The sequence below is a fragment of the Rutidosis leptorrhynchoides genome, chromosome 2 (genome assembly GCF_046630445.1).
Source record: "Rutidosis leptorrhynchoides isolate AG116_Rl617_1_P2 chromosome 2, CSIRO_AGI_Rlap_v1, whole genome shotgun sequence".
In the NCBI taxonomy this organism is placed as follows: domain Eukaryota; kingdom Viridiplantae; phylum Streptophyta; class Magnoliopsida; order Asterales; family Asteraceae; genus Rutidosis; species Rutidosis leptorrhynchoides.
The window spans coordinates 426,766,208-426,781,172 of record NC_092334.1 but is presented as its reverse complement, the minus strand read 5'-3'; the positions used below and the strand labels follow the sequence as shown (position 1 = coordinate 426,781,172).

The following is a 14,965-nucleotide window of genomic DNA, read 5'->3' as shown; positions in this document are numbered from 1 at the left end:
ATTCCCAAAAAAAAAAATTGCTCAGTTTTGAAAACCAAACACCATTTCTGATTTCCACTTTTAACATATTTGCACTAATTGCAAATTAATTATAGTATATATATTTTTAAATATTTTAAAAGGAACAATATTTCTAAAACCCTCTATATAAACCTTCCCAAACACTCTCAAATGTTCACTCACTGCCTTCACTCCTCCTTAAATTAATTATATTAATTAAAATTAAAAATTATAGTACTTATATTACTACAAAAATTTTTAAAAAATGTTTTCTTCTTCTTCTTCCATGAACGTTCCAAACCCTAATGATTCCCTTCCTACTGTACTCACTTTCACCATCTTCCTGTACGTCGTCGTTTTCGTTTCCATATTCAGCTTCCTTTTAGCACCCGGTGGTCTCGCATGGGCTCTCATCAAACCCCGACCCAAATCCGCCATTCCGGGCCCCACCGGCCTCCCTTTTATCGGACTTGTTTTAACTTTCACTTCAGAACTCACCCACAAGACTTTACAAAATCTTTCTGTCACTTTCAATGCTAAAAAGCTCATGGCTTTTTCTGTCGGGTTGACCCGTTTCATCATCTCAAGTCACCCTGAAACCGCTAAAGAAATCTTGACCAGTTCTGCTTTCGCTGACCGTCCTGTAAAAGAATCTGCGTACGAGCTTTTGTTCCATCGTGCTATGGGGTTCGCTCCGTACGGTGAATATTGGCGTAATTTGAGAAGAATCTCAGCGACCCATTTATTTAGCCCGAAAAGGGTATCCGGATTTGGTCTTTTCCGTGAGCAAATCGGGTTAAAAATGATGGGTAATGTTGAAACATCCATGAAAGAATTAGGTGTTGTGGAAGTTAAAAAGATACTTCACTTTGGTTCCTTAAACAATGTCATGATGTCTGTTTTTGGAAAGTCATATGATGATTTTGGTCAAAATGGTTGTGATGGTTATGAGCTTGAGAAGTTAGTTAGTGAAGGGTATGAATTACTTGGTATATTTAACTGGAGTGATCATTTTCCTGTTGTTAGTTGGTTTGATTTCCAAGGTGTTAGGAGAAGGTGTAGGGATTTGGTTGCTAAAGTTAATGTTTTTGTTGAAGAAATCATCAAAGAACATAGAGACAAAAGAACAAGTGTTGTTAAGAGTGTTCTTGATGGTGATTTTGTTGATGTTTTGCTTGATTTGGAAGAGGAAAATAAGTTTAGTGATGCTGATATGATCGCTGTTCTTTGGGTACATTTTTTCTATTTTCAAAACTATTTTTTTGTGCCAAACACTATATTTTACATAATTTTGTCACGCACGTCATCTTAATTGGGAAGAATATTTTTGTATGTGAATAAACAAAAAAGATTTGTGGACTATGCAATCAAGAATAATATCTTTGTTTCTCTTTAGTTAAACTTTAGTTGATTTTTTCTTAATTAATTAATTTAAATTTTTTATTATTTTATAGGAAATGATATTCAGAGGAACTGACACAGTGGCAATATTGTTGGAGTGGATTCTTGCAAGAATGGTGTTACACCCGGACATCCAAGCTAAGGCCCAAGCCGAGATCGAACGGGTTGTGGGTCGGGTTCGAAAAGTGTCCGATTCTGATCTCGACAATCTTCCTTACCTACATGCAATTGTGAAGGAAACTTTACGTGTTCACCCACCGGGCCCACTTTTGTCTTGGGCTCGTCTGGCGATCCACGACACTCAAGTGGGCCCGCATATGGTTCCTGCTGGGACCACTGCTATGGTGAACATGTATGCTATTACCCATGATGAGAGTGTGTGGATCGAGCCCCACCGCTTCAACCCTGATCGGTTCTTGACTGAGGATGTTTCGATAATGGGCTCGGACTTGAGGTTGGCTCCGTTTGGTGCTGGGAGGAGAGTGTGCCCGGGTAAGGCAATGGGTTTAGCCACGGTTCATTTGTGGTTAGCCCAGATGTTGCAGAACTTCAAGTGGGTCCCGGCTGGCTCGGTTGATTTGTCTGAGTGCTTGAAGATGTCTTTGGAAATGAAGAAGCCGTTGGTTTGCAAGGCTGTGGCAACGGCATGATGGTAATTTGCGAAGGATAACATGTTTAGCTAGGGTAATATGGTAGTAGTTCTATTTTCTAGTTGGTTCGTTAGTTTTAAGACCTTAAAAAAATGAAAAACATGTGGTTCACGTAAAGGGCCTTTTTGTTTGTGACATTTCATCTATGAATGGATGCCCTTAAATATTTTATGTTGATATGACATGCTTCTCTTTGATCATTTTCCTTAGGATATATGTATGAATGAGTCCATCAATGCAAAACTTGGCACAACGCAAAAAATAAAATAAAAATACCACATACGTGATCTCACTGTGTTAGTTGAGTCATAACATAATTCGACATATAGAACCGTAATCAAACTAGTATATACTGTAGTATATTTTGATTTACTTTTATACTTACAAGGATATATTTTGCACACTAACCTACTTATGGGATGTTAAGTTTATATCTAAAATTTCATTATTTTTCTCCGAGATTTCGTTTTTATAAGGCAACCGAGACGAGATGTTCATCTCCGAGACTTCTCGGTCAACGGGGTCAACCTTAGTCAAAGCCACGATTTCTCGAATTTTCTTGCTAATTTCTCAGAATTTCTCGTAAAATCTCATAATTTCTCGAATTTTCTCATCAATTTCTCGAAGTTTCTTGTAGAATCTCGTAAAAATGTATATAATATACATATATTTTTTATATATAAAAATTGTCACTAATAAAACTAAAAAGACTTTTTTAAAGTATTTATTTATTAACTTTGACTTTAAATATTTTTTACGTTATGCTCCCTCCGTCCTATTATAAGTGTCCATTTACTTTTTGCATACAGTTTTAGGAAATTCCATTAATTTCATTCTTCACCAATCAGAAATCTTCTCTTTCAAGAATAACCTCTTCTCATTAGTTGAAAATACAATATGGACACTTATAATGGGACATCTCAAAATAAAAATGTAGACACTTGTGGTGAGATGGAGGGAGTATAATATTTGATAAAAAATTATACTAAATGAAAACACGTATAAAACTTAATTTATTCATAGGAATTTTATTAAATATTATTTAACACAAAAAAAAGTTATTTATAATTAAAATTAAAGACTTTGAAAAAATCAAAACATAATTATAAATTTGAGACAGAGAGCATTAACTGATGAAAATATAAGCTCTATCTTCTAATTTAAAATATAAGCTTAATGAGAAACATAAGCTTTGAAAAAATAACTCCTTAACTAGCTTAAAATAATATGCTAAGAGCTCATGAAAGGAGAAATTACATCATTACCCCTTATATCATTTATATATAATTATGTTTTTCTTTTTAAATGTCATTTTACATAAATAAATTTATGCTAGTTTGTCAAACACTTTAAAAAAACATAAACACTAACTTCTAAATAAAATATAAACTTCAATTTTCAATTTCATCCTAACCATCTTAAGTTGAAATTTGAAGTAACATGGTTTTATGATGAAGGGTCACATGAAGAAATCAAGGCCATGATATAGTCTCCTTTTTAACATATATGATTGTTAAAAAATTTCTAAACAATAATTGAAGAATAAGAACATAAGAGCAACCCATAAATGCATAAGATATCATATGTGGCTCACCAAGTTTTTAAAGTATGGGGCTAGGTTCCTAACCACATATGCACAAGAATATATATGTTCAAAGCCCTTTGGCCCCTAGGTAAAGTTCCCTTCCTTAATACTTAAACTATTACAGTACATTTGAGATTTTATTATCCAAATGTATAACAAGAGTAGCATCGCAACTTGCCCATCCAACTTATATTCTAGTTCTGTTTGCTTTAAGATATGCCAAATTCTCAAAACTGTAAATATTTAACGAACCGTACTAACCTACGTGCACTGGTACATATTCCGTTGTGCCATTGTTTTTTTAGTTTTGTATACCCTTCTTTTCGAGGGCATATTAAGATGGATGCCCACTTCGTTTTACGTTTCTTGTACGTGTAAAGTTTGGATGTCGATAGATCATGATCTTTTTTTATTTTATTTTTTTCGTGTGAACTAAATATCAATATTTTTGTGCATCTTAAAAGGGTCATGATGTATAGCTTGTAAGCCAAGTCTCAATCTTTGAATGCATATATGAGCTACATTTATTCCATTGATGAGGTATGCATTGCAAAGGGAATGTCTTGTAGCGCATCAAAATGGTCATGTTATAAAAGGATATATTCCTTTGACTAGGTAACCTAATGATATACCAGTATGTGTTAATCTTCATATGATCTAACACTTATTTTTCTAAAATATTTGATTCAACTTTAAATGACTTTTCCGGAAATTATTATTAGTCAAAACAACAGTTTCTTGTGCTTTAAACGGGATACGATCTTAATAAAGAGAAAACATAAGGAATTTTTTGATACCATATACAAAATATGTATAAGGATCTTGATTGTGCAAATGGTACTCAGTACTACAAAAGAGACCTTTTGTGAGAACACTTATTTATTGAAAAGACAACATTGCTCTCTCACAAAAAGGTTGCTAGATGACAAAAAAAGTGAGTGTGAGTTGAATTTCTGCTTTTACTAACACTTTTGGAAGGACATGTCGTCACAATAAATATTATTTATTTTACTTTTAATTTTCTTTTTCCGGTCAAAGAAGAAAATAAATAAGGAAAGTTGGCTAAAATACACTTTTTTAACTTTTCAAACAAAATGCACTTTTTAAATTTTTTTTTTTTTTTGGCAAAATACACCATCATAGTAGTAGTTTGAATACCGAATCTTAGTTCGAAATAGCACAAATTCATCCTCTTCCAGCGATCAAATTTTTGGTCGACCACCTCTTTTTCAAGGTGGTCGACCAACAATTTTCAAATGTCTGATCGACCACAATATAAGATTGGTCGACTACATAGTCGACCATCCTTACATTGTGGTCGACCAAGTTTTTGGTCGACCATCTCATAATCATATTGTTGCTGGTACTGTTCGAGAGTAATTATACAATTCTAAATCTCAAATTCTCAAATCACTCTCTACAATTCAAATTCACTTCAGATTAGGATCTATAATCTAAACCGAATATTGTTGCTCATCAGATTACATAAAAACAGGTTCTATATTCATCTTCATGTTCGAAGCTTCATCAACATCTTCATAAGCTCAAAACTTAAAATATTCATTGATGATCTTCAACACAATCTGAGTTCAGAAAATTATTTACGGACTAAAACATAACCTTCGTGATTGATCATGATCAATTAACAACAACAAATCATAGCTGAATTTGATCGTGTTCATCGTTCATCACAAACTCATTCCGATTTAGTCTCCGGAATGATCTAAGATGATATTGCACAAAGTAAAAATATACAGCTGGTCACTATCATCTAGCGAATCTTTCTGCAAATTGCCAGATCCTAGCTTGAATTTCAAAGACAAAGCTAATAGAAAAAAGTCAACAACAAATTATATAAATCAATTTGAGAGATATATTGATTTTCAGGTGTTAAAACCTATAAACGAGTGTTTGTTGGATCATTTTGAACATATTTCATTCAGTAACAAGTTGCTAATTTGATCAGAATCTTATAGAGTGATGTTTGGAAAAAAGTGCACCATGTAGTCCACCAATCTTATATTGTGATCGACCAAACCTTTGAAATTGTTGGTCGACCACCTTGAAAAAGAGGTGGTCGACCATGTTTATGAGGTGGTGGACCAAAATTTTGATCGCCCTGATGGTGTATTTTGCCAATTATTTTTAAAAAAGGTGTATTTTGTATGAAAAGTTTGAAAAAAGTATATTTTGGTCAATTTCCCAAAAAAGAAAGAGACGTTGAATTTTTTTTATGACCAGGCCTATAGCAAGGATATGTTCTCACAATACATAATTAATAAATAAATTTTAAATAAAACGAATTATTTTAAAATTTTTAGTTCCCTCAAAAATTAATATATTAACGCGGGTAAGCTATTGAGAGGACATGTTCAATTAACTTTTTCTAAGTAAATCTATTATCGTTAAAATGAATTATATTTAAATTTCGAGGTCCCTCTAAAGCAAAATAAAACATCGCGCAACCTAATGCGAGAACGTGTCCTCACAATATGTATATAAATTCATTTATTTTATGAACTTTTGGTAAAAACTAGTTTCATTAACGTATGAGTTGTTGTATGGATATGTAAATATAGTTAAGCTGCTGATGTTATATAATTCACATCATACTGGTTATGTAAATGAAAATAAAAATCACCACGATAATAACAGTTGAAATCAATTTCATAATATTCTGAACAAACAGTAGACGAATATATACATATGTCTATCCACAAGTTAAAAATAATGGTTCAATGGCTACAGTCCAACACACGAATGTGATTTCGAGTTGACTTGATCAAGATAGGGGTAGTTTAATTAATCTGTTGTAACTGGTTATAATTGTTTGTTCGATATTGAAATGCTCTTTTTTTCTTTTTTTTTAAAGCAAGAACTTTGTACCTACTTAGGTTATTGCAATGCTTGGGAAAACTCAAAAGCGTGTAGACAAGAAACTAACTAAATGGGTGGAGTGTTTGTCGGCACAAGGTTTCAGTCTTGAAGTTTCGTCAAATGAGGATTTAGCGTTGATCTTGAAGACGATGTCGGAGAAGAGGGTAATGATGATGGTTGTTATGAAATTGAATTCGACGACTAGGTTGTTTGATGTAATGTCGTTGTTATTTTGCTTTCAACTAGTAGTTTTTGAATATGAAGTTAATGGAACTTGTTATTTTGAAGTTAAACTACATGTTGTATTTGAAGTTTAATGAAGTATGATGTTTGATGTATTATTTTATGATTGTTATTATTTGGTTGTTGATATTGTGTTGTTGGGAATCTGGAAATTGCATTGAATATGATATATGACCTAGGTTACCGGAAGAGTGTATTTGCATATTAACTATTGTGAAGACATGTTCGTGCAATAGCTGTATTGTGAGGAAGAGCTTCCTATTTAAAATAAATAAATGAAATAATGTATTGAGAGAAATGCGTTAGACATGTTGTGTCAACACTTATTGGAAGAACATGTCCTCTCAAATAATATTATTTATTATATGAATTTACAAATAATATTTTAAATATATTTTCTATTGTGAGGACATTGTCCTCGGAGTACGTTATTTATGGTTTCATTTTCATTTTTCTTTTAAAAATGTTATTGTGTAAATATTGTCATCACAATAACCCTATTGCGTCGGGACTATAGCGAGGACTCTATTGTAAGAACATGTCCTCACAATAAACTTATTGTAAAGACTTTTGCACTTATTGTGAGGACTTTTGTCCTCCTTAAAGAGTCATATTCTTGAAGTGATGTGAAATATTCGGTTTTTTCCTTTTCCTCTGTACCTATACTACTTATTTTGGTCAAAACATAAGTGCTTTAGTTAAAAAAAATCTCATATGCACATATGAACCCTAATGATTTGTATAATGGGTAATTCACTAATTTATGATGATGTAAAGTGAAGATTAAGTTTGTATGAGATTATGGCATAAACACATACACCATGCCATGTTGGGCCTTACTATACTAATTGTATACTCCATCCGTTACATCTTAAGTGTCTACTGTTGATTTTTCAAAGTCTTTCTTTGTTAATTTTGACCGTTGATATTTTTATTTGTTTATATAATATTTGATGAAAATTAAATGAAATGAAAACACATTTAAAAGTCAATTCATCTATATAATTTTCATCAAATATTATATAGCACAAATAAAAATATTTACGGTCAAAGTTGACAAAAAAAAACTTTAAAAAGTTAATAGTGGACACTTAAGATGATGAGACGGAGTAACTAAATGGCATACTAAATGAATTAGATATAACTAGTTTATCATACACTAGTACAATTTGCACATGTAGGAATCCCAATAATTGACCATTAAAAAAAGTTCATGTGTAATATATTTAATGAATTGAGTCATATAGCTTAAATCCAAAAAATTGAATCATTTAGTATGGATCCAAAACCTATATTGTTTTTTGATTAAGTTACTAAATTTCACATCAGCTTCACATGCACTGGCAAAACTACTTGGGAGTAGAGGGGGCGCCCGCATCTAGTGAATTTTTTTTTAGTGTAAAAATTTGGATTTTTCGACTTTGCTCCCGTTGGATTTTTTTTTTACCCCAAAACCTACATATTTTACCCCAAAAACCTTCAAATTTTGTCCAAAATTCTCCAACTTTTGCCCCAAAACCTTCAAATTTTGCTAAAAAACTTCAACTTTTGACCAAAAACCCTCATAATTTACCTAAAAACTTCAATTTTTTTGCTTAAAAACCTACATATTTTGTCAAAAAAATTGCTACGGTTTTAAATTTTTTCTTGCCTACGGTGAAAAAAAAATCTTAGTTCCGCCACGGGTCACATGCTTATCCACGTGTCAAACACTTACCCACCATTAAACCAATTTGGACACGGAAGGGATTATAGCTTAGCTTAGTAGTATTCGAGGAGTCTTTCAACTAAAGAGGTTGAGGGTTCAAGCCCCGTTGTGAATATATTCGTCGATAAATTTGTGTTAGGTGTGTAAGTTGCCGTTCTTTAAATGGAAAAAAAACAATTTGGACCCACATTTTCATATTTTTGATATCAATACACAAAACAGAACAAAGTAGTTGAAAACGAGCAAGCATGGTGTATTGGTGTATACTACAGACCAGATCACCATAATGCACTGGCGCAGGCCCCAAACGAGTCCATCAGGGATCATGTATTCATGCAACTATAGTTAATGAACTAAATGCATAAGTGTCATCATTTTAGATATGATTATTGATAGTTTGATACCTATGAAAAAAAGAATACAATATCTTGCATGATGCTTGAACCATAATTTAGTGGTAATTAGTACTAACATGCAAGCAATCAAAGTGGTCATTTGCTAATGATGCTCATGTCACTTTTACTTGTATATCCTATATATATCCATATACGGAGTATAAAAAACTCAAAGGCTTGATCTGGATTCATTATGTCATCATTAAAGCTTCTCTCAAAATAATATAACGGATGATCTTATATATTTTAGGAATAGATTTAATCAATCTTTTATTTATTTTGTAGATATATGTATATCTCTAATTGTTAAATAGTTTGTTACATATTGTACTCTATATATTTGATTCAATAGAATGACACATATGTCGTGATTTCATAAACCTTATATGGTATCAGCCTAAAACTTAACCATCATTATTTTTTTTCTGTCGATTACAGCCTCTGCGACTAAAACATGGCTGGTGATTCCTCCTCTTCTTTGTCTGATAACACCGATTCCCCTCTACCTCTCTCAACCATCCTTCACATGCTTACAATCAAACTCAATTCCACCAATTATCTTCTATGGCACAAACAGATGGAGCCACTCTTAGCTTATCAAAAACTCACTGGTTATGTTGATGGCTCGATTCCTCTACCTGCTCTGACCATTACTTCAGGCGATCAATCATCGCCAAACCCTGCTTATGTTGCATGGATTGCTGGTGACCAACGAGCACTTATCTTGATTCAATCTTCTCTTTCGGAAGAGGCAATGGCAGAAACACTTGGCCATTCAACATCTCAGGCCGTATGGTCTGCACTTGAGCTCGCCTATCGCCATGACTCTCTTGAACGCACTCATACACTGCACGATTCTCTTCGACATCATAAGAAGGGATCCTCCACTGTTTCTGATTTTATTCGCAAGTTCAAAGGGATTTGTGATCAGCTTCAAGCAATTGGTCATCCTCCTGGAGAAGATGACAAGATTCATTGGTTTTTATGTGGACTTGGCTCATCGTTTGAAACATTCTCGACTTCTCAGCGATTGAAAACCCCTCGGTCCAGCTTTCGTGATCTTCTTTCGCAGGCTGAAAGTCACGAGCTGCTTATGCAATCGGTTAATGATTCAGTTGTTTCTCCTGCTGCCTTTAATACTACCGTGAACAATACTTCCAGCTCTTCTCGTGGTCGTGGTAAGTCCAGTTCACGAGGTTCATCCTCTTCTCGAGGAAGAGGGCGTGGTTATCGCCATGCCCCTCGTTGCCAATTATGTAGAACCGATGGTCACTATTCTAATCAATGCCCAAGTTTTCAATATTCGGCTCGCAACAGTGGCAGCTCCTCTATTGATGCAAATCTAGCAGATGTGTTTCATGCTCAATGCAATACTTCAGACTGGTTCGTTGATACTGGAGCGTCTGCTCATATGACTTCATCACCATCTCATCTAGACGTCTCGGCTCCTTATCATGGTAATGATTATGTTACCTTTGCTAATGGTAATAATTCTTCTATTACACATATTGGTACAACAAAACTTACTCCTCATATTTCATTAATGGATATTATTGTTGTTCCTATCCTTACGAAAAACTTACTTTTGGTAAGTAAGCTCACTCAAGACAATCCGGTTGATGTATTATTTTCTAATCCATTTTTCTTTGTTCAGAATCGTCACACCAAAGAACCACTAGCTCAAGGAAGACGTAGAAATGGATTATATGTTCTTGAGAAGAGTCAACATGCTTTTTTGGCCAACCTTTCTTCAAAAAGACTTAAAGCTTATTTTGAATTATGGCATAGTCGATTAGGTCATGTATCGCATGATGTCATTTCAATTTTAAATAAATTGGGTTGTTTAGCTATTAGCTCTTTATTACCAAACCCTTTATGTTCTTCTTGTCAATTAGCTAAAAGAAAACGTTTACCTTTTGAATTAAATTTAAAACGTTCTTTACATGTTTTGGATCTTATTCATTGTGATCTATGAGGACCCTCACCTGTTACATCTGTTGATGGTTATAGATACTATGCTATTTTTATTGATGATTATTCCAGGTTCATGTGGTTTTATCCAATGAAAGCAAAATCCGAATTTCCTTCAATTTTTTCGGCATTCATGACTTTGGTACAAACTCAATTTACTTGTAAAATTAAGATTTTTCAGTCAGATGGTGGTACTGAGTTTACCAACAATGCCGTGCGTACCTTGCTTTCTGATAATGGTACCCATCATCGTCTCTCATGTTCGTATACTCCGCAACAAAATGGACGAGCTGAACGAAAACATCGGCACATCACTGAAATGGGTTTAGCTATGATGTTTAATGCTAAAGTCCCTGCTGCTTATTGGACTCATACTTTCAGCTCTGCTACGTTTATCATCAACCGCTTGCCTACTAAATTACTCGAAAATAAGTCACTGTATGAGCTACTTTTTTCATGTCTTCCCAATTATGCTAACTTTCGAGTGTTTGGATGTTGTGTATTGTAACACCCGTTTTTCAGTTACGCGTTATTTCGAACGTCATTCGAAATATGAGGCATGTAAGCGTATATTTGGATTCCAAATAAATTTAGAGTTGAGGTTCTAGAACCTTACCATTGGATAGTAAATCTCATTACATTTTCAACGATATTTGATTCATCGAAAATGGATTTACGGTTTGAAAGTTATGACCAAAACAAGTTTCAGTTTCAGACGTAGTTCATTGGGACGCCGTCCAAGCTTTTTGGACGCCGTCCAAGAGGCCTGACGGGCCAGCAGCTCTATTTTACTCAAATTAAAAGGGCTACTTTAGTCTTTTCACTTGGGGTCGGTTTGGGATCATCAAAACTGATCTAGAACTCCATTGGAGCTCATTCTCACCCACACAAACACTCCCAACATATTCTAGTGAGAGAGGGTGATTTTAGTGTGAGAAAGCTCCGATCTAGGAGGAAGAAGCCCGGTTCTCGCCAAAGCTCGAGAGTTAAAGTTGTTCCTTTCGTTCTCGGCTACGTTTTGATTGTTATGGTAATTTCTAAATCCGAATTTCATTGTTTAAGATTCGTGTTTGAGTTAGAGTTTGTGTTAGTTAGAGTTATAAACCCATTTATTGTGAAATTTGGGGGTTTTGGGTAAGATTCATGTAAGTAAACCTAAATGGGTGACTTAGGGTTTCAATTGATGAAATTGTTAGTTTGGACCTTGCTTGTGTTGGTTAAACCTTAGAACACTTGTGTTGACTTGATTTTTGGGTGTAAACCCTAATTTAGGTCAAAATGGGTCAAATGGGTATTTTGGGTCAAGTAAGCTTGATTCGGTGTCAAATTAAGTTTGGAGTCGAGTTTTGGTGAATCAAGTATGTAAATACTTGATTTAGGTGTTAATTGATGTTTTGGAAATATAACCACTAGCCGTTAGTGATTATGGGGTGTTTTATGACTTTGGTGAAAATGAGTAATTTGAATTAGGTCAAAATTGAGGATGACACTAATTTGGATTAAATGAATGTTAAATGCTTTTGTTAAGCATTAAATGATGTTTTTGAATGTAATTACTCGCGAGAAGTGATTTTGGGTTAAAATGATATTTTTAACATAAGTCAAACGTGGTCAAAAGCAATATGGGTCAATATTGCACATGTTGGGGTTTTGGTGCAATTGGCGTTTGAAATGATTACTACCTAAGTAGTAATATAGTGTTAAGACCTAGGTTTGGTCTAATTGGGGTAAAGTATGATTTTAGGTTAAATTGTACTTTGTTGTGTTGATTTGAATTACCACCCGAAGTGGTAATTGCATTGTGTCCATTAGGTGTTAAATGGGCGGGTTTTGAAGAGCAAGGGATGATCCCTCAGCTAAGGGATGTTTGTGTCGAGTTCTCTTTTAGAGAATGGCTATTTATGTGTATATTGTACCTACGTGTGATATAGGTGATTACTTGCTCGGATTTGAGGACGAAGATCATGTTGTACATGACTTGTGCGGGCATTCCAAGGTGAGTGGAATAATTATATGCGTAGATATATAATATATTTATTTGTGTAGCGTGAGATGTGAAGTGTCGATGTGCTAAGACACCACGTTCACGTGACGAGTGAAGTGTCGATGTGCTAAGACACCACTCAAAGTAATATGACGGGTGAAGTGTCGATGTGTTAAGATGCCACCCGGAGTGAAGTGTCGATGTGTTAAGACACCACCCGGAGTGAAGTATCGATGTGCTAAGATGCCACTCCAAGAAAGTAAAGGATGAAGTGTCGACATGTTAAGACGCCATCCGGGGTGAAGTATCGATGTGTTAAGATGTCACCCCAAGTAAGTTGAAGGGTGAAGTGCCGATGTGTTAAGGCGCCACCACACGCCACTCGAGGTGAAGTATCGACGTGTTAAGATGCCACCTCAAGTAAAATGAAGAGTGAAGTGTCGATGTGTTAAGACACCACTTGGAGTGAAGTATCGACGTGTTAAGATGCCACTCTAAGAAATGACGAGTGAAGTGTCGACGTGTTAAGACACCACTCGGGTGAAGTGTCGACGTGTTAAGACGCCACCCGGGGTGAAGTATCGACGTATTAAGATGCTACCCGTGGGGTTAGTGTACGACGTGTTAAGTGCACTAATGATTGTTATGAACTCCGACGGTCTTTTAAATATCGTTCCCTCGTTCGATTGGTTAACCATGGTTATTGTGTTGTAGCGTAAGCATTTTATATTGTTCGGGATATATATATATATATATATATATATATATATATATATATATATATATATATATATATATATATATATATATGCTATTGTTGTGCTAGCTTGTGGTATTGGAAGTTAATAGCTTTGTACTTGTGATGATAAGCTAATTGTGTTGCTAGCATGTATGCGGTATGTGAGTAAGTGTTTGCAAGTAGGTATATTATATATGTATGTGTATAATTATTGCATTCACTAAGCTTTATGCTTACCCCTCTCGTTGTTTACCTTTTTACAGGTATTGTGTTATGAAGCTAGCTAGTTGTTAGACTAGATGCGTAGGAGTGCATGGGCTCGAAGGGGTAGCTTTTGGTTATATGTATGCGGATTAGGGATTTGGTAGTCTCCAGGATTGTGCTCTTGGTATTGGGTGGGTTATAGAGTCCTAATATGTCTAAAGAGATAAATGGGTCGAAATCGCTACATTATTTGTAAAACGGGTCATTGTGGGCCCGATGTTGTAAAACTTATTTTCATTGCGGAAATCTCTTAGTTTTACTTAATATGATGTGTTGTGAAAGTTGTTTCATTTAAAAGTGTCGGGAAGCGGGTTTTCTGCTCGCGTGAATTTGAAAAACTGATCAGGAACTTTTAGTTCAATTGGACGCCGTCCCAAGGGCTTGGACGCAGTCCAGTCCTTCAGAGCTGGACGTCGTCCAGATAACTGGACGCCGTCCAAATGTACTATCCCAGAATTTTTTTTTGGGCGTGTTTTTGGTGAAACGAAGTTATGTCGTTACAAGTGGTATTAGAGCATAGTCTAAGGGAATTAGGTGACCTTGGAATAGGTGCCTAGTCTTAGACTTATTGGCGGTTGTGTGTTATTTGCGGGACTTGTAGGAATACGGGTCGGATTGAGATTTGTTAGTGCCTTAGAGTAGGTGACTAACTAGGACTTGTATTTTTCCAAAGTGTGATTATGTGGGGCCCTATTTCATGTGTAAATTAGTGCCTTAGATAGCTAGTGCCTAATGTAGGTAGGCGAACTTGGACGTTGCTTTAGTGATAGTCACTTAGGTTGTGGGTTGACTTGTTGTTGTGATGTACTTGTGTAATTTATTATTATATTGTATATAGGTGTATATATATACAGGTATCTGTTGTGCGGTGTTCTAGGGATGAATCCATTGGAAAGATTCGGAGGTTTGGCGGTTTTAAGTAATCAACTTCACGGTAAGGACTTTGGTCATTCAGGTACTAGGAGTTATCGCGTGTTATTTTGTGTGAATGTCGCGTCAGTCCGGGTAAAGTACTTTGCGTGACCATGCGAAAATGGTAAGGTACGCAATTGTAATAGTGACTGATCACCATTATTACAATAGTGTATCTTGACACTAAGCATGACATGACGAGTACCGAGCGGAGGAAACGTGGCATGGTTGGGGTA

General features: G+C 35.0%; 1 protein-coding gene across 1 annotated transcript; it reads left to right on the top strand.

The window, feature by feature from the left end:
* The first annotated feature begins 229 nt into the window (after positions 1-229).
* On the top strand, positions 230-2,181 carry LOC139892371 (cytochrome P450 78A5-like). The gene is made up of 2 exons (XM_071875437.1): positions 230-1,231; positions 1,455-2,181. The coding sequence occupies exons 1-2, from the start codon at positions 266-268 to the stop codon at positions 2,049-2,051; spliced, it is 1,563 nt and encodes a 520-aa protein (XP_071731538.1). The 5' UTR covers positions 230-265; the 3' UTR covers positions 2,052-2,181.
* The last annotated feature ends 12,784 nt before the right edge of the window (positions 2,182-14,965 follow it).

Bases quoted from the DNA above. Each gene is read 5' to 3' on its own strand.
- LOC139892371 (XM_071875437.1), top strand. From the start codon at position 266: ATGTTTTCTTCTTCTTCTTCCATGAACGTTCCAAACCCTAATGATTCC. The intron at 1,232-1,454 runs GTACATTTTTTC...ATTATTTTATAG, and splicing joins ATATGATCGCTGTTCTTTGG to GAAATGATATTCAGAGGAAC.